We start from the raw sequence: 26676 nt of genomic DNA on the forward strand, positions 1-26676 counted from the left end.
GTAATAGATTGTGTGCTGTGAATCCAACAAAGTGTATTATTGGAACTTGGGAAAATAAACTGTGGGAGGGAATTCCAAAGTTGAGCATTGCGAGCAAAGAAGTAAAACGAGAAGTGGGGTAGACCTGCAGTGGGGTAGGTGAAGCCGGTATGGAGGAGATGAAGTGGTCAGCCTCGTAAAGTCATCAACATTGGTGGAGGAAGTGATTGAAGTTCAATTGCGGTGGAGAGATGTTACTTCCTGTAATTCCTTCGCCTGGTATGCAGGAAGTCGTGGGTTTGATTCCCGACCCTGACGCCTGCTGTATATTTGGAGTTTGCATGTCTCTCTCTATCCCTGTGGTCGAGTGGAATTTTTATCCGGGTCCTCTGGTTTTTCCCTTCCACATTTAGAAGAAACGTGTGCGTTTAGAGTATTTGGCTGCTATACATTTCTGCATGATCAGCCACTTCGTTTTTGCTATCATGTGTGGCCAGGTTGTTTCTGAAAAAGAGCTATATACCTCAGTGTGCATTACCTGATAAAATAAAAAAAATAGTTTAGTACAGTTTAATCGTTGTAATAATCATGGCTGTAGTGAAAAGGAGTGATATGAAGGCAACTGATCACTGTGGAACGAGTGGCAGGAGTGAAGCAGTGGGTGCTGTGATCTGCTTTGTTTGGGGAATTAAAAAAAAACATACAAGCTGACATTTGCAATTTTTGCATAAATATTTCTCACGAGCGAGGGTTATTTTAGTTGGCCTGAAGTGTGTGTATGTGTGTGGGCTTCCCGCACACACAAGAATACTCAGCGACTGTGTTAAAAAAAAAAACTAATGCAAACAATAGAAGAATTCCTCAACCAGCCTCTTGTATGCAAGCTGGCCTGCATGAAGACCAACCTGTATTGTTTTTAGACCGGGTGATGTGGAAAGCTCACCAATACAAGTACAGGACTGGAAATATCTAGGCATAGGCTCCACATAAATTAGGCCACGTAAGTAGGCCTTCCAAGCAACAGAGGTTGCATTGGCTTGCCTTGTGCAGTCATCACAAGCCAAAGTAGCTTCTGTTTGGCTCGATTGGACTCAAGTAAGTGGGGTGACGCGATACAGAGGAAGGCGTCAAGCTAAGTAGATCTTCCAATGACTAAATCCAGTGGCGTCAAGATTGGTAGCGTGAAAGACATTGACTGGGCAGTTGGCGGGAGCCACTCTCCAGCAAGGTCTAAAAAATACAAATGTGATGCTCACAAGGTACGGAAGGCGATCCGGAGTCCAAAATGATTAAGCAATAACACATTTATAAAGACACAACGCTAGCAAAACCAAGCCACTTCGTAATAAAGCAAAACCTTTAATAAATTAGCACCACTGGGTACATTTCAGTATAATTGAGGTAACGTTCCTTCCTCCAACTTATTTGCTCACACGGCTTGCAAAAGTGAAATAATCAAGTATATGCTGCATTTTACGAGCGAACAATGCGATATACCAAGCGCGATAATGGTAAGTAATTCGTATTATTAGAAAGCGTGTTGAATATACAAGACTGAAAATTACTGTGGGCTTCACAAAATGTTATTAAAATACTTTTATATCATATTTGTTGACAGCAGTTTTTGTCATGAGTCATTCAGATGCATTTTGCGAACTGTCTCTATAACAATATGATGCTTATGGAATATATTGTATTTAATATAAACCATACAATAAAAAATACAATTTGACATTGTAAAAAAAAAACACTATTTAAAATCTGACAATATTTTGACATTCGAGAGTTAATGGTGATTGGGGTTTTTATATGCCAGAAACATGTTATTTCATTTGGTTTTCAAAGGACAGATTTACAATGACTTGTACAGTTGAAATGAATGATTAATTGATGCAGATAGGTGAGAGAGAAATATCCTTTAAGATGCATTTTTATAAATCCCTGCTCACTGTTTGAGGGTGAGGATAATAGTCTGTGATGGGTGGGATTATGAGTCATTTTTCCTCAAACAGAAATGGTGTTTCTTATTTATCAATTTTTCTACAGGTGGCTAACGACCCCCATATGAACAAATGAATGCTATGGCAGAAGATTGCCCACTTCCAAAACCAATTTCTGACATCTATTTTCATGAAAACGAACTAAATAAGGTTAAATTAAATATAATCGTGCTATATCTCACCACATGATAGTGTATTAGAATGTTTTGTGCCTTGTATTGATATTAGACATGTTTAATTTTGCCATGAGAAACCCAAAGTTTCTGCATCACTGTCCTCAAACATGTAACGGATGAATAAAGACCCTCTTTTAGTTGGTAATTTTATGTAAATACGTAAGATGATGATGAACATTTTCCACAGACAACTGGCTGTGAAAGCACATAATCAATTGGCAATCGATAAATTAACCCGTGCTGTTATATTTAAACGTTATGTTTGAATACAAAGAAGGTTATTTCCAAAAAAACTACACCAAATAATGCGTAAGCAAAACTCAACACATCCATCAACAACGTTTCCCTCATATATATAAATATATATGATAGGCAATGTTTCTGGCAATGGTCCTTCTTCATTGCACAAAGGCCCTCCTTGGGCCATTTTACGATCCAATTATTACATTTTCCATAAAAGGCAATGTCATTGACAAATGTGTTCAGCTTTTAACAACTGTGCGTGTACACCACTGCCAATTCAATATGACAAAGAAGTCAACTAATGATTTAGTGGCCCCTGGCCAAACCTAACCTTGTAAGCCACCTTCATGTTCACCGTAAAACTCAAAAAACTGATCGCTAAAACATTTTTTTCTGAAAGCCTTTCTGCATCTACATGAATAAGGCAAGCGGCAAAACTATCTACTGGGATTTAGAGAGTTTTAGCACATGGGGGAGTGGTTTTGGTTACACTTTTAGCTTCCAAAATATTGGTGACATGTTTTATATAGTTTATTAGTTGCATACGATTTGGTGAAGTGTGCAATACACATTCATTGACAGGATTGGAACGGTCTCAGGCCCTTTTAAAGGAATTCACGTAAACGGGTGTGCCTATCTGTGGATTCAAGTGTATATTACAATATAAAATATAGTAAGCAAGACTTCCCCATATTTATAAACAACTGAGCAAGCATAGATCCTTAATTACGTCATGGAACGGAAAACTGAGAGTAAACATGGGAATGGAACAGTTACATACATTATACATGTGGCATCGTAAATAGCCACTTTCATCAGCAAGCATAGAAAGTCTTCAGAAATGGCATACATTTTGCTAAATAAACTTTCAAATATGTTATGCAAACACAGAAATAAATGATTATTTGTAAAAACAAAAATATCTCAACATTTTGTTTATGTCAGTAAATATGGGTCAACAATTACCATTGAAATTAGTATAATACGTAGGCTTTCACGACCAATATTAAGATTGATAATTGATTTTTGGGTTAGGTCGCATAAGTAAAATGTATCTGTACACCCTGCAGCATCCCGACAGCCAAATTACCACACCGAGGCGCTGAGGCAGTAAAATGACACAATTGCTCACGTGACAATGCAACAATTAGCTTTTTCAGGTGGAGGAGGGTGTACAACACACATTTTACTTATGCCATCTGACGAAAAAAAATCAACTACGATCAAGGAAATTGGTACAGATTTCAATATTATTTTGTTTAAATATCAAATCCCTGAAAAAGGAAAAGTGTGAAACATTTAAAATGTTTCATGGACTAAAAAAAAGCACCATTTCATCACAGCCACCCCTTCCACACCCTTCCGAGCAAAATAAAAAAAAACAATTATATTTATTGTTAATTGTTCTCGATGACATTATAGGAAGGATCGATGGTAATAGAGCTTCATAACTTTAAAGCAATAAAGGAAATAGGCAAAACAACGTCAACAAGTGCGTAACAAGAGGGATACAACGAATCACACGATCCACAATCCGTCGTGAAATCTCGGTCACTTTCACCCCCGCAGCCTTTCACCACCAATATGATTCGCACTTAAGTTTTGGGTCAGACTGCATAGGTAATATGTGTGTCGTATACCCTACTCCACCCGACACAGACAACAAATTAACAATTGTTGCATTGTTAAATGTACGTCGATTGCTGTCCAACGCACTGTTTTTTTTAAAGCAGTAATTATTTGGCGCGTTTGTTCATCACGTTACAACGTTATTAATTGCCCCGTGTCGGGTGGAAGGGGGAGTTCGACACACATTTAACTTAAGCGATCCTACACAAAAAAACGATTATACATCATGGTCAATGTTAACGATTTAATCCACAAATGTTTATATTTGTTTTGTCCTTATAGTGTGTGTAGGATATACATCACAGTGGAATTAACATATTAAAGCGACGTTGCTATAAGCATTGGACATTATCAATGTTTACAGATACACTTTGCGAGTGTAGGAATACGTTTTGATCGATGACTGCATGAAGTGTTATATCTTTAATGTGGACAGTTACCCAGGGATCACATTGCATTGCTTTTGGACAAAATGCATACTGCATAGCACCTGCGTTTCTCACACGTGTGTCGTGATGCCTCGTTGTAAAATTACGTTTGACTTTTCACACTCGTAATCCAGATACAAAAGTAAAAAAAACCGATGTATTCAAGTGCGCAATTAAAGGCGATTATCAATTATGTAGAGCTTATTTTTGCGGGCACTACGACACAGACGTTGCATATGCCGTTTAATACAGAAACAAAGTCCCGTTTCATGACATCAAATAAATGTAGTTTTACGCGTTTTTTTTTAAGAACTGCTGGAAAACATCGCATCAGAAGGTTAATTGGGTTATGGATCCAAATGTTGTTTAATTTCCATGTCGTGTACCAAGGACTAGTTAGAAGCTACGTAGCCTTTTTGGTTCTATTGGGTAAAGTCACGTAGGTGAAAATAAAATAACAAAAAATCACGACGTTTCGGCCACAACACAAGCGGCCTTCATCAGGACAGCGCTGTCCTCCAGACAGTCTCGACCTGATGAAGGCCGCTTGTGTTGTGGCCGAAACGTCGTAATTTTTTGTTATTTAATTTTCACCTACGTGACTTTACCCAATAGAACCAAAGAGTATGGATCCTAGCAGTCACGAAAGCTTTAAATCTAGAGAAGCTACGTAGCATTTATATATTGTGAGTGTTAACGATAAGCGTGCGTGTTGTGTGGTATTGCATGTATGCACATAACGTTCATGCATTTATTTGGTAATTGTTATTTGCTTTATTTCTGCGATGCATTCGTGGTTTCTTACATATCCAGTGACATTATGATCTCGCTGTTTTAACACTTGCTACGTGAGCAATATCAAATGGTCTGAACTGTTGGTATTTTGGCACCAGTTTGAAAAATCTTGAAAGATGTATTCAATATTGAATCATGAATCATTAATTTGAGCCAGATTCGTGATGTTCAGCCTGATGTTAAAAACAACGGTGTCTGTTCAACTACTTCTAATTCAACAATCGCGTGACAGCGGAAGATATCGGCATGTAAATGTACGTGTATGTTGAACTTCTTTCGCTCCGTACATAGCCAACCGTGCTAATGTGGCAGTCTCAATGGAAAAAAAAACATGTTGAAAGCACTGCATTGACAAAGCCAATCAACCTCGGAGAACCAATAAAGTGTTACCAGTGCCAACCGTTTTAATTGTCCAACAATGTACTACACATTTTCCCACAACAAACCGTGGTATGTACACTGATGAAGCTCAGATGGCATTCATCACCGCCGTGTGTCAATTTAAATTGTGAAAAGTCCCGAGGGAGATGTACAACGAAGATACCCCCCAAAAAAACGCGTAAAAAAACGAAGTGCACATCTAAAACGGCACATTCATGTGTAGCTGTATGCCTATAGCAGTCTTCTACAGAAGCAATGTCAATATACAGTTCTGTAGGCTTCAGAATGCACTCTCACAGGATGTTCCGGATGTGTGGATGAATGTGAGAGACCCGTTCCATTTAACTCACAATGGGGGTTGGAAATTTTTGAGAATTTTACGGGAAATGTTCGCGGAAATAGCTTGAAATTTCTTCCGCCTCTAAGAATACCACAATGCCATTATCTTGTCGCATTGTGTCATTTGTTACATTTGCTGAACGCCATTGCTTCTATGCTTTTGTTGAACTCTTTCATACATTATTGTACATTCCCCATTTGGGCAATTACGTAGCAATTTGAAAAAGCTGTCAAGTTACGAGAGATGGAAGTCTAAATGGACTCTTTTTGCAAAACATAGGGACTCTTAAACATTGTAATTAATTGCAGCGAATACTATTTAGGATTTATACAAAACATGTAACAAAATATGTAACAAAATAACAAAGGAATACTACCACTGTAATCAGGCATTTAACCTCATACTAAATCACGCACAGTTAACACTGCCTACTCGATATGGCATACGGTACAACACTTCATAAAAATTGATGCTAAATACCGTACAAAGTTTTGCCAACTAGCAGAAACTTAACGCATCGTCAATTCCGACTTCCTACATTTGTATTCTGACTTTCAGAATTTAATGAAGATGCTTCATGTGGTATCAAAGCTAAACGTCGTGTTAATTGCCAATCTTGGTCGTCAAAATTGTTCTTCAACTCATCGCCGAGCTGAAACAATGAAAATTGGCAAGTACATTTCTTGTATGCCTGCACGGCAATACAAATTGTTTGGCTGCATTGATTGGAGGGTCTTTCAGCTGTAAACATTTTACAGCGATAATTACAAAAATTAACGATGGATTTTAGAAACTCACAGATTCTCTTTACTCGGGTTTTAAGATGAGAATGTTTGTCTAAGGCAATGAATTGGTATATATGTGAATTGACTCTTTTGTTGGGGATTTGTGTGTCGGTGTTATATCTTGGTTCCAAAAAAATAATCCTTATTTTTACGTAGATACAATAGCAGTAAAAATTCCATAATTTATTGATGAGCAGGGCTGGATATCGCAAAACAATTTCATAGTGTTCCTCAAAATCAATTGCACAATGTTTAAAGTGGGGGTTTATTCCAATGTTAACAAATTACTTTACAAATTCCAGATTCATCCTTCCATTTTATTTGAACTTCTTCAGTGCACAATTAAAAAAAAATCGCACGCGATTTTAATACAGACTTTTTCCCATGAGACTTTAACGTTAATGATAACACAGAAGATGAATTCCATTGCACAATTGGGTGGCATATGGGAGGAAATAAATGCAATGAAGAAAACGGCATGTTTAAAAAGTTCAATCGTGAAACAAAACACGTAAGCTGTGTGTGTCTATTTTTCTACGCTGCATTAAGAGAATTAAAATAAATTGCGATATTGATAACTCGTATCATACCCACCATTAGATATAAAAGTGTAAAAAAATACATGTTACCCTTGTGGCTGATGATAATCTATGAACAAAAAAACGTTTACTTGTTCATTTAACTGTTTGCTTAATATTGTCAGTTAGGACATTCAACGAACTCCCTTTTGAATGCAACAATAAAATAAAACGATGCATATATTATCATTGTTATTATTTCTCCTTGAGAAACAAGACAAATGTTGAACCAATATTTTGGATCAGTATTAACGTTTGGGTATTAAAGACTCGGCATAAAAAAGAATTTAAACCATGGTGATGTATTGGCCAAAAGTATTGAATACTGAACACGGAAAACAAGAATGACTTTGTGTATATCTCCGTGTGTGTTGCTGTTGTACGGAAATAACCTCTAGGTAAGGCTACAAACAGAATGGCTTTCCTCCATGCAATTCACACACGCATCCGTCAGTGACATAAGTGGACATAAACAAAAACAAAAGGAACGTGATCATTTCCAGTAACATTTCACTTCAAGTGTTATACAAAAGAGGCCAGTAAACAGCATGGTATCAGTACAACTAGAAATTCACTGCAGTCAGTCTACAATAGGCCACTTTTCTCTCTCGGATGTGCCACACCGTGATATTTCTTGACATTGCGAGTCATCAATTAGATGTTTTCTCTTTTTTTTTAGCAACGGCACAAGTGCTGCATGTCGAGCAGTCACCGTCCTGGTGAAGGAGAGAGCAGGTTGCTACATTCATTCAGAGCTGGGTTTGCAGTGGTCCACCTGTACGGAACAATGCACAAAAACACATACGATTCGTTATTCATATATATCTTTGGTAGCACTTTTCTTGAGGTCATATGTGTGTATGTGGGACTTCTTTCGCACCGTACATAGCCAATCGTGCTCATGGCAGGTGTGGGGGAAGAACACAATTGCTGCACATCCGACTGTCAAACAACCCTGACCAATTGAATTGCCCTCACCCATTGGAGTAACTGATTTCATGGAGATGCTCCCAAATCCAACCTTTTCAGTAAGTCATCGTGCAGCAATAGAATTGCTCACCTATTTGTATCCATATTTACATGACATGCAACCGACACATGAGTAGGTTGTTTGTATGCAAAGATATTCCAGTATTTTTACATGCACGGCAATCAAAATGAGTTCACCAAAAGTGCCAAGAAGAATGCTCCTTAAAACTAGCATACACTGCTACGAACCCAACGATTGTAGTTGTATCCCTGTCCACAGCTAACATGAGAGTCTAGCGGTCGACTTAGCCTATATGGAGTATCTGGCAAGACATTTTAATAACTGCACTTGCCAGACAAAGGCATTCAGGCGTGCGTGTTGCTCGCCACATCACCCTTTCACCCCACAGGCCGGTCTTAGAAGAGGTGGTCACTCACGCTATCCTCCCCAACATTCTGAATGGCTGCACAGGGTACCTTTGTATTTGTGCGAGTGTCTGTCTGAGAGTACCTTCTTGACAGGTAGGTCCCACCCAGCCGTAGAGACAGCTGCAGCTTCCAGAGCGAGGGTTGCACAGTGCCTTGTTGGCACATTCACACGTCAAGGAGCAATGTGGCCCGTATCGGTTCACTCGGCAATCTGCAGACGGGCAGAGGAGATGCACCCATGTGATCATTTGTTTGTATTATCCAAAAGCCCCTGATTCACATTCATGCTGTGAACAGTAATTATCATTTCATTATAAGCGCAAATGTGTTATTGCCCAGAGATGCTGCACGATAATAATAATAATAATAATCTTGGCTTGAAGCTTTCGTGACTGCAGGAATCCATACTCTTTGGTTCTTCCGCTAAAGTCTCGTAGGTATAAAATAAAATAAATCACGACGTTTCGGGTGCAACACAAGCGTCCATCATCAGGTGGGAAAGCATGGTCTGCTGCTGATGCGCAGACTGTTTTAAAAGGTTTGAAATGGGTGTAGCCCAAGGGTCATAAAGAAGTGGCCGGGGCTCGTGATGTTAATGCGAGAAATTGGCATGTAACTGTAAGATAGGAAAGTGGCCTCTTCGACGAGGGCACGGAAGTGGCTATGTTAATGTGAGAGATTAGCATGTTAATGTGAAATCGAAGAGTGGTGCAATCAGCAGCAGACCATGCTTTTCCACCTGATGACGGACGCTTGTGCTGCTCACGAAACGTCGTGATTTATTTTATTTTATACCTATGTGACTAGCAAAAGAACCAAAGAGTAATAATAATGTTAATTGTTTGTTTTTGTCAGAGCACTGCGTCTCAAAGCGCTATACACGCAATAAGTGACTTAACCCTTTCCATTTCCGATGACGTACTGATGATGTACGTCTACGTACGTCATCAGTTTTTCTTCCAAATCCGTGCCGATAAATGTACGTCATCAAATAACGCAGTAAAAGATAAGGTAAGACGAGGAACGAAAACAAGAATATATTACAGCAGGACGTCGCATATCCGATAGTCAAATATCCGCCCCGTTCAATCATCTCGCCACACCCAGTGCGACAATCGTGCATGGCGTAAGCATAACATTCTTATATATGTTCACATATATGACCATTTAACATATCCACCTTATATATACCTCAAGTCCCCATCAAGTCGGATATGTGATGTTGTATTGTAAAATATTTTTTATATATATAAAATGAGATAACAAAACATAGTACGAGACCAGTGGCTCTATTTCGGACTAACTCACCCACGTCACACTTGTCACCGGCCTTGCCCGGAGGACAGAGACATTTGCCCGTGACATGATCGCACTGCGAGCCATCCACACAGTCGCATCTGCTCAGGCACTTGTCTCCAAAAGTGCCAACGGTACACTCTGAACGAACGAAGGAGCGGGGAAAAAAAACACACATTTAAAGATAACGTCAGCATTCAACAAGACATCACCAGGCATCAGCGTGGTCGTGCAAATTGGAACAGAGGTCTGGACACAAAGGTGGATAATCATGGATTAATTATTCTCATTCCCGCACCCCTCCGTTACTTTCCTCCACGTTTAAAAGAAATATATTCCCTTCTACACTCAGACATTCTTTACCTGATATGTAACGTGGTTATACAATAAATCCTTCAGCTTATAAGGGAATGTTTGGTTAGAATATGTATCTTGAACTTATTTCACACCATACGAAGCCAACCGTGCCATTCGGAGGTGCGAATATATAAGGTGTTACGTTTTTTTGTACACACACAATATCTATATACATAAATAAAGGTCATGAGGTGTACCTATACATTCAAGAGCTGACTATCCATGTTGTGCAGGGCTGCATAAAATCTGCAGCTAGAGTGAGCTCGTGTACAGTGCTTGTGGCAGTTTAAGCCAGCTGGGAATGAAATAGCATGTTACAACTTTTGGGAAGAGCACCGTATTTGTTGGAGACGTAGATTATAACAAATGTTATCGTTACGGAACCGTGAGCCCGGAAACAATATCCAGCTGATAGGTTATGAGTGCTTTCCCAGATAATCTTTGGGTCGTTTTGAAAGAGGCAATGACTAAATGGATAAATACGTCGTGTGTAAATATACGTAGCTCTCCACAGACTGACAATTGGCATCCCCGGTATGAAATAACAGCGCCTCATGGCTGTTCATAAGACGCACTCCCAACTTTTGCTTTATATTAATTGGAGAAGAACATGGGGCATGATATTCCGGAGAATACAGTGTATGTGTTTAATTTAGGGCACGGTTGGGGAAAAGGGAATTATGTTTTTTTTTGCACGATGAAATGGCCCTACACATTGCTCAACGTACCATGGTCACACTTGGAGCCATGGTACCCTGCTGGGCACACACACTGCCCCGTCACCGGGTGGCACAGGGCGCCGTTTCTGCAGTCACAGGGCCTCATGCAGTTCAGGCCAAAGAATCCAGGTGGGCATTCTGTCGAGACGAACAAGCACAACATTTACACCATTGGAACCTTCTTTGCCAGTAGCAAAACATGATAATTGTTTTTTTTTACCCTTTTATCCGGCAACAAAACTGACACCTTCTTTTACAAGGAGTCATGTTTGCATTGACCACAATACCTGCGGTCGGAATGCAAACAAAAAACATAACTGATAATGTGTGCACTGACCTTTAAATTGATTGGTCCACACCCGAGACAGCTTTCCTTAGAGCCTAGTCTCACATGGTGTTGGACCAGGTGACGCCAAAAGCTCAACATTTGTTTTTTTTTTTTAAGAATTCACCACGATACTTACTCTGTATCCATTCAATGAGAATAGCTCATCTGTTCGCAAAGCCAACACGTGCTGTGTTACTGTGATGGGTCAAGTATTTTTTGAATGGTGGAATCTTTAAATGTCGACCATGTACAATGCCATTTGAATTGGTCATTAACTCGCAGAGCAATGAATTATGGCAAGGAAGAGCCATAAACGTATACAACACGTAACTTTGTTCGATGATTAGCCAAAAATCGCTGCTGCGAGGATGAGCGGAGTTTGGCATTACAGTTTATTCTCTTTGACGAGATCAGGAGGTGGTCTAATCACCACCTGCTTCCTTCTCTATGGGGATAGAGTGTTGCCCCCTCACACCTGTGTTTTTTTTTTTCTCCGAGTACTCCGGTTGCCTCCCACATGTATAACTACTCATCATTATATTCTTAGTTTTTTCGGTAAAGTCACGTTGAAGAGAAACAACAAAATAATAATATATATCAATATTTAGAGAAACAACAAAATAATAAAATATACCAATATTTATTTTATTATTTTGTTGTTTCTCTTCAACGTGACTTTACCGGAAAAAACTAAGAATATGAATTCCTGCAGTCACGAAAGCTTTAAATCAAAATTTACTCATCATTAATTGGCCTAAAATATCTTAAAATAAATATTTGAATTAAGAAACAACATCGTAAAATAAAAATAATGCAAGACCCTCATGAAAAAGAGTCTTAACACTCTGCGGCTCTCGTGAATAAATAAATCATGATTAATATATCAATCATTGTTAAGAAAACATGTTTTTATACAGATGAAGTTCGCTGTGAAAAAGAAAACTGGGGCATTACAATTTAATTTGATGCAAACGACAAGTCCCCCTTTCATTTATTATGTCAGCAGACTCGTGCAGTGAGCTAAATCTCTGCCTCAATAAGTGGTAAAAAAAATACTTCTTTTGTCTTTTTATGGAAACTAGGCGATGAGCAGCTTTTTTTATTATAATGTTTTTTTACGGTTGCGAGCGACTACTAATGGGGTATTTATTTTGCATTACAACCATGACAGCGTCGCGTATTCGCCAGGCGAGCCACCATTGTGGAGAGATGATCTTGTAAACTCGTAAGCTGATACCCAACATCGTCAACGGCTTCTGCGCAATGCTCTTCTGCTGCCCATAGAGACATATAGGCCAGATGTAGCAGGGAAATACGTGACATCGAGAAAATTGACGGTGGGTGGATTTCAGCACATGTTGAATTTGTATTGATAATGTGCATGGTATTCACTCATAAAAAAACGGTGTCATTTTGTGGATGGTCAACAGTGACTGTCCTGTGAACCCCCCTCACCCTCCCTCATAAGAATGTGGAATTTCCACTTCTAGCTCAAGGCTGTAAACAGGAGATGTGCACTGAGCCCTGCTTGTCTGAGTGGAGGGGCACTGTAACGCAGTGACTACGCGGTTTATTATTAAGCAGCCGGCCATGGTTAATGCTGCAGGTGTATTAATCATGAATGTGCTCCGGCTTACTTCAAAATGGAATTTAAAGATCCTGTGACGTTATTTGAAAAAAGTAGGCCATGTGTGCTGGGGGTCATGGTAAAAAAATAACCAAACTACATTCAACTCCTCGAAAAATTACTTAATTGAAGAAAAAAAAACATTGCAACATCGTCCACTGCTGGCAGACGATTGCAGGTCAGCAATTGGTTACACCTTGTGCCACACAGGCATCGCTGCCACTGTGGGGGTCCTATTAGCCAGACTAAAGCAGGTCATTGAAATGGTTGTGATAAAATGTGATGGAGGACACTTTGAGTTGCTCCAGAATTAAATGGGGGTGCCACGGTGGCGAGATGTTATCTCCCTCGCCTGGTGCGCAGGATGTCGTGGGCTCCATCCCGATCCTGATGCCTCTATATTTGGAGTATGCATTTTCTCTCTCTCTTCCCGTGGTCGCATGGATTTTTCTCTAGGTCCTCCGGTTTTTCCCTCCACATTTAGAAATGTGTGTTTAGAGTATTTGGCTGCTAGAAATGTCCACGTGATAAGTCACTTCGCTGAACTATGATTTGTGGCCACGTCGCTTCTGAAAAAAAACTAATAGCTCAGTCACGTAGAACGATTGCTTGTGTTGCGATCGAAACGTCGTAGTTTTTTGTAAAAAAATTGTTCTACGTGACTTTACCGAAAGACCCAAAGAATATGAATTCCTGCAGACACGAAAGCTTTAAGCCAAGGCTTTACCTAGTAAAATAAAAACGTCGTGAGAATTTTATTGTTTTATTTTATTATTTTATTCTCATTCTACGTTACTTTACCGAAAGAATCAAAGAATAAAAAAAAATACTTTAGTTTTAAATCACTGCGTGCATGCAAATCCTCATCCCGTATCAGCAATTGTGGCCATGCAACCTAAAACTATGGACCAAATAGTAAATAACTGCTGGTCTGCACTCCTTCAACAGGGGAGAAATAGCAAAACTACACAATCTCTCTCGTGAAGCCCTCTCCTGGTAGCTAGCAGACCCTCGACATTGGCATTTAGCTCACGAGCATATGGCCATCGTACACGAGAATACAATTTGAAGTCCCTAAACCCTTTATCCTGGGACGAAATCCGCAGGGGCCTACCGTATTCACAAGCGTGTCCGTAGACTCCCTCCGGGCACTTGCAGCAGCCAGTGAAGCGGTCGCAAGTGCCGTTGTTCCGACAGGGGCAGCTGACCTGGCAGCCGGCGCCGTATTTACCTTCGGGGCATTCTGTAGCAAAGAAGCACAGGCCTCAGGCGTGGCAAAGATGCGGTGATTGTGACGGGTGACAATGTCTTGCGCATTTCCGTCTGCTCCGACGAAGCGACTCACTCACTCAATTTTCAGTTAGTTACCGCTTTTAAGTAAGACAATGGTTGTTGTCCTATGGACATGTGCAATTCACAGCACCACCATCAATGGAGGTGATTGCCCGTCCAACTTAAATGCTAGGAAGGAGGGATGCAGCTTCACGTTTGGAAGTAGTTTAAACGTGTAGTTTACACGTTTTTCTTACGAGTAAAGTTATAGAATTATCAACAAAAGCAGCTTTTGCTTGAGAAACCTGACCACTTTAATGTGCAGCGTATGCAGATATATGCATGTATATATTTTACACCATGAAAACAGTGCTAATAAGGGAGTTGAAGTTTCGGAATGTTGGCATGAGAATAAACAGCTTTGGGAGAAGTGTACACGTACGTACACACACACGCACCTTTCTCACAGTGTAGACCAGTCCATCCCAAACCGCAAGTGCAAGTCCCGTTGGCTGTGTCGCACAGTCCGCCGTTGCGGCATGCACAGCTCTGCTGGCAGCCAGCCCCAAACCTCCCTCTAGGGCACACTGATACAAGAATGCACACACATGCACACACACGTGTGTGTGCATACACACGATGACACAAAGTCAAAGATCCCCTGAGTGGCCTCTAACAGGCTGCTGGTGAAAGCTCTGTTAGCCATCACATGTGCAGGCCGGAACGAAGCTGGAGGTGGTGGTGTGGCTAGCACCACCACGCCTGGCCGCCTCTGATGTTTACACACTGCACCAGGGGCTCTTTTGTGGTTGAGTCGATCTAGGGGAGGCCCAGGACCGGTTCTGTTTTGGCAGGGGATCTAACCCAGACCGCAGGAGTCCGCAGTTCAGTGTGCTAACCACAACGCTACCACCCCATCCACTGAGATGAGAACGAAAACTAATTTCTTTAGAACTGCGTTTGTGTTTAGTTTCTTGTTCTTCCCCCGCACCTCCGATCAGCACGGTTGGCTACGTACGGTGCGAAAGAAAGGACAAAGACACACACACAATGTCCACAACCGTACATACATCAACACACACAGTGCGCACTCTCGAATACAAAACACAAACAAACAATTGTGACGATGGCGCTTTGGGTGGAAGATTTGTGAGCCAAAGGCGCCACGTGTTTAAGAACAAAATAAAATTGACTCGACTCGACACGTGTATGTGGTCACACGCACGTGCAGGCAAACGTAAAGAATGCATACTTGAATGCGCACATACATACATACGTGCGTACTGTATATAGATATGTATTAGCATGCAGGCAATACCCACTAAAAGAGGGTATATTGGCCTCACGTACACACAGACACGCAAATACACGTGTGCACGCGCGCACACGAGCACACGAATGCCTGTCACCGACGCAGGATATTTATTTTTGGTGGCTCTTATAATTCACAGTTCGGTGTTTACTTATGGGAAGCCCTGTTTTGCAGTCACATTTTTTTTGTACAGCGCAATGTTTCAGTGGATGGAGTGAATAGAGTTGGAGGGCCGTTTTGTTTGTGGCTAGTCACGAGCAGTAATGATTTTCACTCATCACATTTGTTGACAACCGGCGACGTTTTGTGGCGCGTGTGGGCTCATGCCGGTGTCTCTCGGTCACCGTTGCAGAGATACGAACGCTACCTAGTGGAGCACTTTCTACACAAGCGTTGCCGGCGCGGCACCACCCACTAGTGCTCCATCTCGTGAAGCTGTTCGGTCATTCTCAACCAGCCGCATGTATGTACGTTGAACTTCTTTCACACCGCACGTAGCCAGCCGTGCTAATCGGAGGTGTGGGGGGGGGGAAGGACCACAAACTAAACACAAAAAAGCAGTTATGAAAAAAATTAGTTGATTTGAAAGTGCACAGCTCCAGTAGCTTCCTAATATCGGAAGGAAGAGTGTTCCAGACGGCCGCAGAAGCGCATCCGAAAGCGCGCGATGCGGTGGCCAAAATATTTGTCCCCTTAGGTGGGTGATGCAGAAGAGGGCAGGAACACAACGCAGAATAACCTCCATTAGTCCACCCCAATGTTTTTATTTATTTTTTTGCCAGGGTGTTCTCTCGTCACGATAACGGGCCAGAGAGAGACGGGACGGGTCGACTTTTGGCAATTTGCTAATGAAGAAAATGTAAAGATACCGACCCATCTCTGAACATCTGGACACCACATCATCGTAATGCAGCCACGTGGCGCGGCGTTTATATAACTTCGCTCGGATTATCTTTTGTCACGAGAAACTGAATGTTCCACATATTTTTCAGTTTAGCAGAGACACTCTGCGTTGCATTCTTTTATTCATTTAACATGATCATCATCATCATCAGCCCATGGTCTACCCACTCCTGGATCAAGGCAGCTAATCCTGTGCAGCATCACTGGCCTGCGAATTGTGGGCTATGTTTCTAAGTTCTGTAATATGTGAGTAATGGCCATTTCATCTTAAATTACTGCGATAACTGATAACATTTTTTTTTAATAGCTCCCTGTCCACCAGGGCAACTCAGAACACTTTATACTGTGGATAAGTGACTTCCTTCGCATTGCATCTAATCTCAAGCATTTTAGAATCAGAATATTTATTTAGACTGGAGGAATCCGAAGAGCTTTGGAACTCTTCTTCACAGTTGTCCAGTAATGGGCAGGTCAGCAAGTCTATACGGGCATCCCAAGTGGCAGCTGTCCCCTGTGCAGGACAATGTGACACCCAGTGCCTGACCTGCAAGTGGGTATTGGTCTGCCAGCCTTGGGTGGGGGGAGTGGAAGGGAGGGGGGCGATGATTGCAAAGTAAAAATCCCATGCAGGTTGCTCACCTTGTTGGCACTTGGCCCCTGTGCGCCCAGGCTGGCACTGGCACCGTCCACTCACGGGGTCACACGAGCCCCGCTCCCCACAGGAGCAGAGGGATGCACACTCCTTGCCATAGTGGCCTGCAGGACAGGCTGCTCGCCCAGACGCACAAAACAAAGACATAGATCCCCCCGCACCAAAGTATGGCCTTAACAGACTGTTGGGGCAAGGTAAAAGTAAAGGGGCAGCCTAGCAATGTATTGATCCAGCCACCGCTGGCACATGGGCCTCGATTAGGGGGGCTTCGGTGGAAAGATGTTGACCCCCTCGCCTGGTATACAGGAGGTTGTGGGTTCGATCCCGACCCTGACGCCGGCTGTATATTTTGAGTTTGCATGTCTCTTTCTCCCCGTGGCGGCGTGGGATTTTTCTCCAGGTCCTCTGGTTTTTCCCTCCATGTTTATAAACATACGTTTATGGTATTTGGCTGCTATAAATTCCCACTTGATAAGCCACTTTTTTGAGCTATCATCTGTTGCCAGATTGCTTCTGAAAAAGAGCTTCATAGCTCAGTGGGCCTTACCTAGTCAAATAAAAAGTTAGGAGTAAAGAGTAAATAAGATTGAATATTGGCCTACTTTCCCCTTGTTGTTTGACGTTCATAGAACAACCTATAACGTATGAACATTCAATGGGTGAACCCATATTTGATCGTGCGTGTACTTACAGAAATGCTCGTGCGTGTATTAAGCCCCATCACATCACGGAGTGACTCAGCAGCAGGAGAGCGATCGGCTCCCAAGGCTGTGAGTTAAAATCCTGGCTGGGGGTTGACTCAGGGCCTCATCACCCGAAGGGTCGATAAAATTAGTACCACTTTGCGGAGAAGTCAACCGTGGTATTCCAATGGATAAACTCACCCCTGCCGTAGGAATATATGGAATGTCCACCGCTGATTCAGGGCTGGCTGTAAACATGAGATGTTGCATGCATGTATATACGCTGACATTCTTTCGCACCGTACGTAGCCAACCGTGCGAATCTGAGGTCAGCGCCAACGCTTCAATACCCATTGAGCAGGATATCACATGGACTCTGAATTAAGACTTTACAATGAATACCCCCCTCCCCTCCAATCCCATCATATTTAATGTTGTCGATGTCCCAGCGCGGTCTGGCGAGGCCATGTGTAGGCGGGGGGGGGGGGGGGGGGGGTCCAACGTACCCTGGCCGCAGTCGGCTCCGAGGAATCCGGCGGGGCATTCGCACGTGCCCGTAGCTGTGTCGCAGCGTCCCCCGTTCTGGCACTTGCACTTCCGCTCGCAGTCGGAGCCGTAGCTGCCCTCGGGGCACTCTGCGGGGCGGCGAGCAGAACGAACGCAACGGCGGCTCGGCAAGCGAAGCGGCCCGACGTTTCCAGCAGATTGAGGATCGTCACGGTAAGATAGAGAACCCCCCCGCAGGGCCCAACCAACGAATGTCGCGGTCACAGCGTCAGAATAAACGGGTTATGACCTGGCTAGGTGGTAAAGGGTTACATTAACAGATTGACATGCTAATCTCTAGCAACACAACAGCCGAGGTATACCTAGCTCTGCGATCTTACATTTACCTGCAAATTCTATCTCTAGCCCCGCCCACTTACCCTTGGGTTGTACCCATCTCAAACCTATATAACCTTTGGCTGCAGTAGCTCTCTCGCTATATTTCCTCCTGCCTCGGCATTCTGCCTGCTGTATTTTTTTAACCTGAAGACGATTGCTCGTGTTGCGATCGAAACGTCGTGATTTTTTATTTTTTTTATTTTTCTATCTACGTGCCTTTACCGAAAGACCCAAAGAGTAGGTGGTAAAGGTTTACCGCTGCGATTGCTTGCTAATGCCACTGCTGCCAGAAGGGCCTCCGCTTTCAGATGCGCTTCTGCGGCCGTCTGGAATGCTCTTTCTTCCGATATTAGGAAGTCACTGGAGGTTGAAACCCAAATCTTTCAAATTCTAGATTGAAAGAACGTTTCTTTAGAACTGCTTTTTGTGTTGAGTAGTTTGTTGTCCTTCATCCGCACCTCCAGTCAGCACGGTTGGCTACGTATGGTGCGAAAGAAGTTAAACTTACATACACGAGTGGGAGCTCTAGAGAGCCCATCTAGGGGGGTTGTTACGCTTATACTTTCATGCTGGATAGTGATTATGGAAGAGGTGGACTTATCCACACTTTACCCTACTCCATTCAAACTGCTGATCCACTAACTGTGGTGAACCCATATATACTGCTGGGCGGATAGTGCACATTGTCTTCAGATTAACATTTTTAAGAGACCCCCGAAGTTGGTAGGAAGTGTAGTTGTGTTCTTCACTCACTGCTGTCACAGTGCGGTCCGTGGAAGCCAGCGAGGCAGTTGCACCTCCCCGTGACGGGGTGGCATTGTTGATTGTCTGCTGAGCACTGGCACACGGAGTTGCAGTTCTGACCGAACGTTCCAGCTGGGCAAGCTGCGCAGAGACGCACAACGGGGACGCGGTCCGTGCGTGTTAGGACGCAGGGAGAGACGGTGGTTAATGATGGTGGCCACTGGAGACTTGGAGTTGGGGGAGGGGGGGGGGGTGCATTCAGCCCTTGTATTAAATATAATCGAAACCTCCGATTAGCACAGTTGGCTCCATACGGTGCGAAAGAAGTTCAACGCACGTACGTACACAATTCATCATACTATGTTACTGGAGATAGACTGGTCTGCAAGTATTTGCTGCAAGCACCATCGTTTAGTATCGAGTCAACACACGGTCGACATGGAGTAAAAGCCACGACGATGGCAGCCTGATGTATGATGAATACAGATCAATATGATTCGTCACCCCGCAGGGTGTTGTGCGCTGGGACAGCGTTGTTCCCTGGAGACTCACTCTGGTCACATCCATTGCCGGTGAATCCCGGGGGGCAGCCACAGTTCCCCGTCACGTGATCGCAGGGCACGCCGGACGCGCACGAGCACCTCCGGGTGCAGCCCTCGCCGTAATGGCCCGGCAGGCAGGCTGCGGGGGGACAAACGTCGCTTGAGCGTCTGTGTGGGTTTTTGTCTGCGTCGTTATTCAAGAACCCAGGATGCAAAGTAGATTTCGAAGAGAGGGAGGGGGCTGGCGGGGGGGGGAGGAGGAGGAACATTTATGGGGGAGGGGAGCCAAGAAGATTGAAGAAGTAGTATGGGAGCGTCCCTCGCGTTCACAATCGCTGGCCGCGAAGTGAACACTCTGTGTGTTCGGCTCTGAGATGTGTTCTCGGGCAGTAACGCGCGCTCATCGGCACGATGTCCGACGTTCCGCTCCACCTGCGGGGGGATGCGTTTGGAGTAATTTGGCTGCTATAAATTTCCGCATGATGAGCCATTTCGTTCAGCTACCGTTTGCGAGTGCCGGGTCGCTTCTGGAAAGGGGCTATGTAGCTCAGTGGGCCTTACCTGGTAAAATAAAGTAAAAATAGTTCAGTTGAGTTTAGATTCTTTAGTTCTTCAGCAATAGTTGTTCGGCAACTCTAGAAGCTTGCAGCACGTGGCAGGAAGCGTGCTGGCATAGTCGTGCCGAACAAGGCGCGTTACAGCCCAACAACACACTGGTAGAAGCGATGCAGAACAGCCGCGAACAGTCGTATTCAGTCGGCGGTAATGATTGAAATTGATTATTACACACGCGATGCATGCTATGAATTGTGTTGAGTGAATTGAACGTTCGAGAATGTTTTTTTTTTATTCAAAATTACATGCGAATTATATGCTAATGCTACATTCAGGCGATTGTAATGAATCAAAACTTTGCAAATTATACAAATAATGAACGATACGTATGAGACGCAAACAATTAAACAGCAGAAATAGAATTGCAATCCCAAGTGAAGATAATTTATGGAATCGCTGGGGGTGGTGGGGTGAATGTTACATGTAGTACTCAGTGTGTACGGTGTTGATGATGAGTGGGTTACTGTAATCAGGCTAATTAAGGCAGGTGCCAGCAACGCTGTGTGATCACTCAGTTTGCAATCCTGTGTGATCACTCAGTTTGCAATCCTGTGTGATCACCAAGTTTCCAGTGTGTAAGGCGAGCACCGTGACTTAGCATGGTCCAGGTCGATCACTTGGATGGATAACTTTCTTTTGTAACAAAAACACATTTGGGGGGGGGGGGGGAAATTAGTGTGCAAAACAATTCAAAGAGAACGGAAATGTGTTCGCGAATGTGTGTGTGAGTGTGTGACTCAGCCTCGAAAGAGTACCTGGTGCGGTGTGTAAACATCGCACCAGGTACTCATTCTCTAGTGAGACAAAGGTGGCCGGGCGTGGTGAAGGCCATCCCATCCCCTAGTGTGCCATTCCGGCCTTCATAGGTGCTGCTCGCTGACAGCACTTGCCCCAACGCACTCTTAAGGCTATACGGGTGGTGGGGGGGGGTGGGGAGGCCCTTGTCTGTGTGTGTGTGCGCATGTGCTTGGGTGCGCGCGTGTGCATGTACGTGTGTGGGTGCGCGCGTGTGCGTGTGCGTGCGTGGGTGCGCGCGTGTGTGTGCGTGGGTGCGCGCGTGTGCGTGTGCGTGTGTGGGTGCGTGTGTGTGTGCGTGGGTGCGCGCGTGTGCGTGTGCGCTGCGGAGTGGACTCACGCTTGTCGCAGTGGCGGCCGCGCCACCCGGCGTGACAGTGGCAGGCGCCCGTCGCGTGGTGGCACGAGTCGCCGTGCGTGCACTCGCACCTCTCCCCGCACCGCCCGCCAAAAAACCCGGCCGGGCACGCTGCACAAAATAAAAAGACAGCGCGACGGGCCAAGCCACCACCGGTCAACGGGCGGCAGGGACGGGCGATCCCGGTCCCGCTCGGCCGGTGGGAACGTGAGCTCGCTCTCTCTCGCTCTCTCTCACTCTCTCTCGCTCTCTCTCGCTCTCTCTCGCTCACCACCGGTGAACAAGCATCACGGTCCCGCCGGCTCACGGCCTCCGCTCGCGCTTCTCGTGGGCTCATGGGGGAGAGAAAGAGCGAGGTTATACGAGGGGGGACCCTGGCCCAGGACTGTCGGTGGACTGCGCTATCCTCTTGAGCCTCTGTGTGTGTGTGTGTTGACCGTGAGCCTGCTTACATTGACAAAGAAAAAGTTCCCCCGTGAATCGCCTGTAGCAGACTGTTGAGGCAAGTGCTGTTAGCGAGTAGCATCCGTGAACGCCGGCGCTGTGGCACACGAGGGGGTGGGGTGGCCAACACCACGCCCGGCCGCCTTTGTCTCCCCAGTGGCGATGTTTACACAAGCACACCAGGTACTCATTTGAGGCTGAGTCGACCTCGGAGAGGCCCATAACCAGTTCAGATAATCGCCACTGGCGTTGGCCGTGAGCGGGAATTTAACTCGGTTCGCCGGTTTCGGAGCAGAAGGTCCAATATCCCAAGCGGAAAGTAACAAACAGCACTCTTGAAGTTGCAATAGATGAGAGTTTATACGTTTCCTGAATTGAGTGGGGTTGTCATAACAATTTGGGAATCAAAATGTTGAGAGGGAAGGTGCAGAATGAGAAGTGATGTGACCTGCAGTGTGGTGAGCGAGTGTGTGAGCGACGCTCACAGCAACGAGCGGAGCGCCGAGTGCTAAAGCAAGTTGGCACAGAAGGGGGCACAGGTGGTGGTGCATCGGCCAGTCATCTCAGTCAGTCGACCCATGGCACCTGGGTCTGCCTCGTGACCTCCTGCCAGCGGGCGTTCGACACTTCACGTGGCCTTAACGTGCACCTAGCCTGGCACAAGCGCGGTGGCGACGATCACCGCCACTTAGTGGCGAATGGCGGTTGTTGTTGTTGTTGTTGAGCAAGTGTGTTGTGATGATGAGCGGTGGTGTAGCGGTTGGTGCGCTGCGCTACGAACCCGGCCACTCGAGTTCGATTCCCGCTCAAGGCCAATACCAGTCACGATTATCTGAACCGGTCATGAGCCTCCCCTAGGTTAACTCAGCCTCAATTGAGCACCTCGTGCAGTGTTAACATCGCCACTGGAGAGACAAAGGTGGCCGGCCGTGGTGCTGGTCAACCACCCCCTCGTGTGCCGTGACGGCCTTCATAGGTGCTCGCTAACAGTCTGTTAAGGCTAGATGGGGGATCTTTGCATTTTGCCCGTGTTTACCGTCTGCAGTGCGATGGTTGAACAGTGTGGATGAGACTAAAGATCAGTCTGGCAGATCGAGTCCTCAGCATGGGAGGGGGCATCAAGTTCACGGGGAAAGAAACCTTGGCATAGGGGCTGCACAAATGCCAGCGTGTGGGGCCGGGTATATTGGTTGTCAGTGGTCGATGCGGTTTCTGTGTAGGTTCATGGAATCAGACCACGGTTATTGCCTGGCAATGGTGTGGGGTGTATTTTTTAAATAACCAATTGATGTCATATGCCATTAAAAACCTGGTAGGGTCGCTTGCAGCAACAGGACATTGTGTTCCGTTGTAATAGCCTACATATGAAAACCGCATGTATAACCTTTGTATTTGTGAGGTAAGTTTTCCACGTGGATCAAAAGACGTAGTAAGATACGTTTTTGAGTGCCAAGTGGCGTTCATCTACTAAAAATATATATTAAAAAAATAAGCCGTGATATATGTTTTACTTCAACTTGACAAAATAAAAGAATAATGGCTCTATATACGTTGTACAAGATAAATTGCTTAATTGAATCAAAGTCAAAATAATGCACTCTATTGTACATCGATTGTAAATGCTACATACAAACTATTATATTGCTAATATACGAATCAAATAAGGCATTTGACGCATTTTACGTATGAGGTGTTAACGGAATAAACATTTGGGTCTATATACTTTTGGGTCTATGTACATATACTTTAATTCCAAAGTATTGTTAATCAAATTAAATAACGCCTTGCATTGCAATTGCACACAAATGCACAACTTTCAGTAAATGCACGCTACAAATTGCTTACACCGGCATGACTCAAACTGTAGTCCTTGCAAGCCTGCACAATGTAGCTCTCAGTGTTTTACCAACCATGAGATGTGAGTATATGTATTGTTTACGTTAACATGTAGGCTTTCGCGACCAATATCATCCACAATACAGTTGTTCTGGCTTAGATCGGATACATATATCTATATATCTACATATGTACGCGACCTATGTATCTATATATTTATGCGATCTAACCCAAAAAGCCCTCTTGTGGATGATATTGTTTCGTTTGTCTGCCCTATTGGCTTTCCAGACCAACATTATCCAGTGTCATTTGTTCAAACAAATACATTCTGGACTGGTTTTTGACCTTGGGATCTCACCGTAACAATCAAACCTGTTTGAGCAAATGCTGAATAGTTCACGTGGTTCAGCTGCTCGCCGTGCGATAAACAGAATGGGATGAATGCAACGAGAGAGAGGGAGAGAGAGACACGTACTTGACTCGCACGTGTCTCCAGTCCAGCCTGCCTTGCACGTGCACCTCCCTGTCCTAGCCTCGCACGTGCCTCCATTCTGACAGCTGCAGGATTGCTGACAGCCAGCACCAAACTTTCCACCTGTGCACTCTGCAATGGAATTACACGATTACATAAAAAAATAATAAGACAAAGGTATTCTCTTCATACAACTATTGATCCAGAAGAGTCTCACAGAGTCTCAATACTTTTTGTTTCAGGAAGGCCCTGCATTTAAGATATTGGGCGAGTTGCATTAATTCATGTTTTGGCTTCATGTGGGCGGAAACTATAAAACACGGATAAAACCCACGCATATCTAGAGGGATAAGACCCAAAGCAGAATTCAATAAATGTAAGGATTCTTTACTGTATCACCGTATCGTTGGCACTTAGCATCTCAAGCTCAGAGTGGAAGATGGCAGCCTTCACGTGGCACACACTGTTAAGTGATAAATCGTGACTAATGCCATCATCAAACTGGTGACAATCTTCCGGTCTGCGGAGCAACAACTTAATATCAAGCTGAGTTTGCCCAGGACGCCTCCCATCCAAGTACTAACCCAGTTAAATGCTGCTTAGCAATCGGAGTGATTTGGTTGTCACCATTCAGGAGGTTCCTTCTCAAGATATCTGACCAGTTGCATGTTCAGTCTTACACGCTCAGTAAGGATTATTGTTGATTTTGTATCATCCCCTCATTCCTCTGTGGTCAGTAAAATAAGTAAGGATTGTGGGTGTTTAAATTGTGGTTAAAACTGTGGTTATCCTATGCAGAAGCTGGATCATGTCAACTGGTGGCTCAAGGTCCCCAATAATTTGCTTACCAATGAAACACTTATTTAACTAAGAAAGTCATATTGACTGTGTTTGGCCAATGCGGAATGCATTGCATGTTTCTTTCTGGAGGAAGGATATCTATTCGAGGGGGTCTTAGAGGGCCCTTGCAGAGGATATTTTGTCCTACTTTTCTATGTTGGCCAAGTATATTGAAAGAGTTTAACTCGGTGCAGCCTTTCATGACCAATACTATGATTCGCATTTTTTTTGGGATCATATCAGGTAAATAAAATGTTTGTCGTTATCTTACAAATGCCTGCTGGTTTTAACTACCAGCGAAACGTCGGACCACATATTCTCAAATGTCGTGGATTGCTCTCCAACAACACACCAGTTGGTGGTGCTAATGCAGCAGTAATAAAACGGCGCGTTTGTTCACGTGACAACTTTATTGATCGGCTGTGTTGGGTGGAGGAGGGTGTATGACGCACACTTCACTTGTGTGGGGGGGGGGGGGGGGCACGGTGCGGCGACGCACCAGTTTCACAGGCGACGCCCGTCCACCCGTCGGGACAGGAGCAGTCTCCCGTCACGTGGCTGCAGGTGGCGCCGTTCCGGCAGATACAATGCTGTGCACAGCCAGCTCCGTAGAATCCGGCATCACACTCTGCGGGTGCAAACGGAGCGACGTCAGCTGACTGGAGAGCCGTCGTGCAGCCAGACGTCGGGGGGGGGGGCGGGGGGAAAGAAAGCGAGGCTCGGGCACGACAAATTGGGCACGATGAGTCACTTAGAAACTATTCAACACATGTTTTGTTATTTTAGCAGGTAAGGTTCACTGAGCTGCATGGCTCTTTTTGAGAAGCGACCTGGCCACAAATGATAGCCCGAATGAAGTGGCTTGTCACGTGGAGTTTTATCGCAGCCAAATACTCTAAACGCGTGTTGATTCTGAATGTGGGGAAAAATCCACACGACCACAGGGAGAGAGACTATGCAAACTCCAAATATACAGCAGGCCTCAGGGTCGTGATCGAACCCACGACCTCCTGCATACCGGAAGAGAGAGGTAACATCTCGCCACCACGACACCGGATAATGGCCGATGGTCGAGACCGATGATAAGAGTGGCCGCCAAGGAATGATTGGAAAATGGGTTTTTATTCCTAGCAGAGATTTTATTGTAAAGCAGCCTGAGAAGCTCTGCATGAAGTGTAATATAAAAGCAAATTGTCTTTTATTCTATTACAGTCCTATTGGAATATTGCATTACTAAAACTTTGTCATTGAACATTGGACGATG

General features: G+C 44.2%; 1 protein-coding gene across 4 annotated transcripts in view; it reads right to left on the minus strand.

The window, feature by feature from the left end:
• Nucleotides 1–1318: 1318 nt before the first annotated feature.
• MEGF6 (multiple EGF like domains 6) overlaps nucleotides 1319–26676 on the minus strand; it is a 284338-nt gene continuing 258980 nt past the window's right edge. For all 4 annotated transcript variants that reach the window (XM_032968232.2, XM_032968230.2, XM_032968231.2 and 1 more), the window contains 13 exons: nucleotides 25912–26040; nucleotides 24576–24704; nucleotides 21803–21931; nucleotides 20063–20191; nucleotides 19520–19651; nucleotides 18388–18516; nucleotides 17186–17314; nucleotides 14790–14918; nucleotides 14174–14302; nucleotides 11114–11242; nucleotides 10041–10169; nucleotides 8815–8943; nucleotides 1319–8109 (listed from right to left, as the gene is read on the minus strand). In XM_032968232.2, coding sequence (XP_032824123.1) covers nucleotides 8084–8109; nucleotides 8815–8943; nucleotides 10041–10169; nucleotides 11114–11242; nucleotides 14174–14302; nucleotides 14790–14918; nucleotides 17186–17314; nucleotides 18388–18516; nucleotides 19520–19651; nucleotides 20063–20191; nucleotides 21803–21931; nucleotides 24576–24704; nucleotides 25912–26040 — 1577 coding nt within the window. In that variant the 3' untranslated portion in view covers nucleotides 1319–8083. The remainder of the gene's footprint in view (nucleotides 8110–8814; nucleotides 8944–10040; nucleotides 10170–11113; nucleotides 11243–14173; nucleotides 14303–14789; nucleotides 14919–17185; nucleotides 17315–18387; nucleotides 18517–19519; nucleotides 19652–20062; nucleotides 20192–21802; nucleotides 21932–24575; nucleotides 24705–25911; nucleotides 26041–26676) is intronic.

The sequence above is a fragment of the Petromyzon marinus genome, chromosome 39, assembly GCF_048934315.1.
Source record: "Petromyzon marinus isolate PM22_M1 ecotype Great Lakes invasive population chromosome 39, UKy_Petmar_22M1.pri1.0, whole genome shotgun sequence".
Taxonomy (NCBI): domain Eukaryota; kingdom Metazoa; phylum Chordata; class Hyperoartia; order Petromyzontiformes; family Petromyzontidae; genus Petromyzon; species Petromyzon marinus.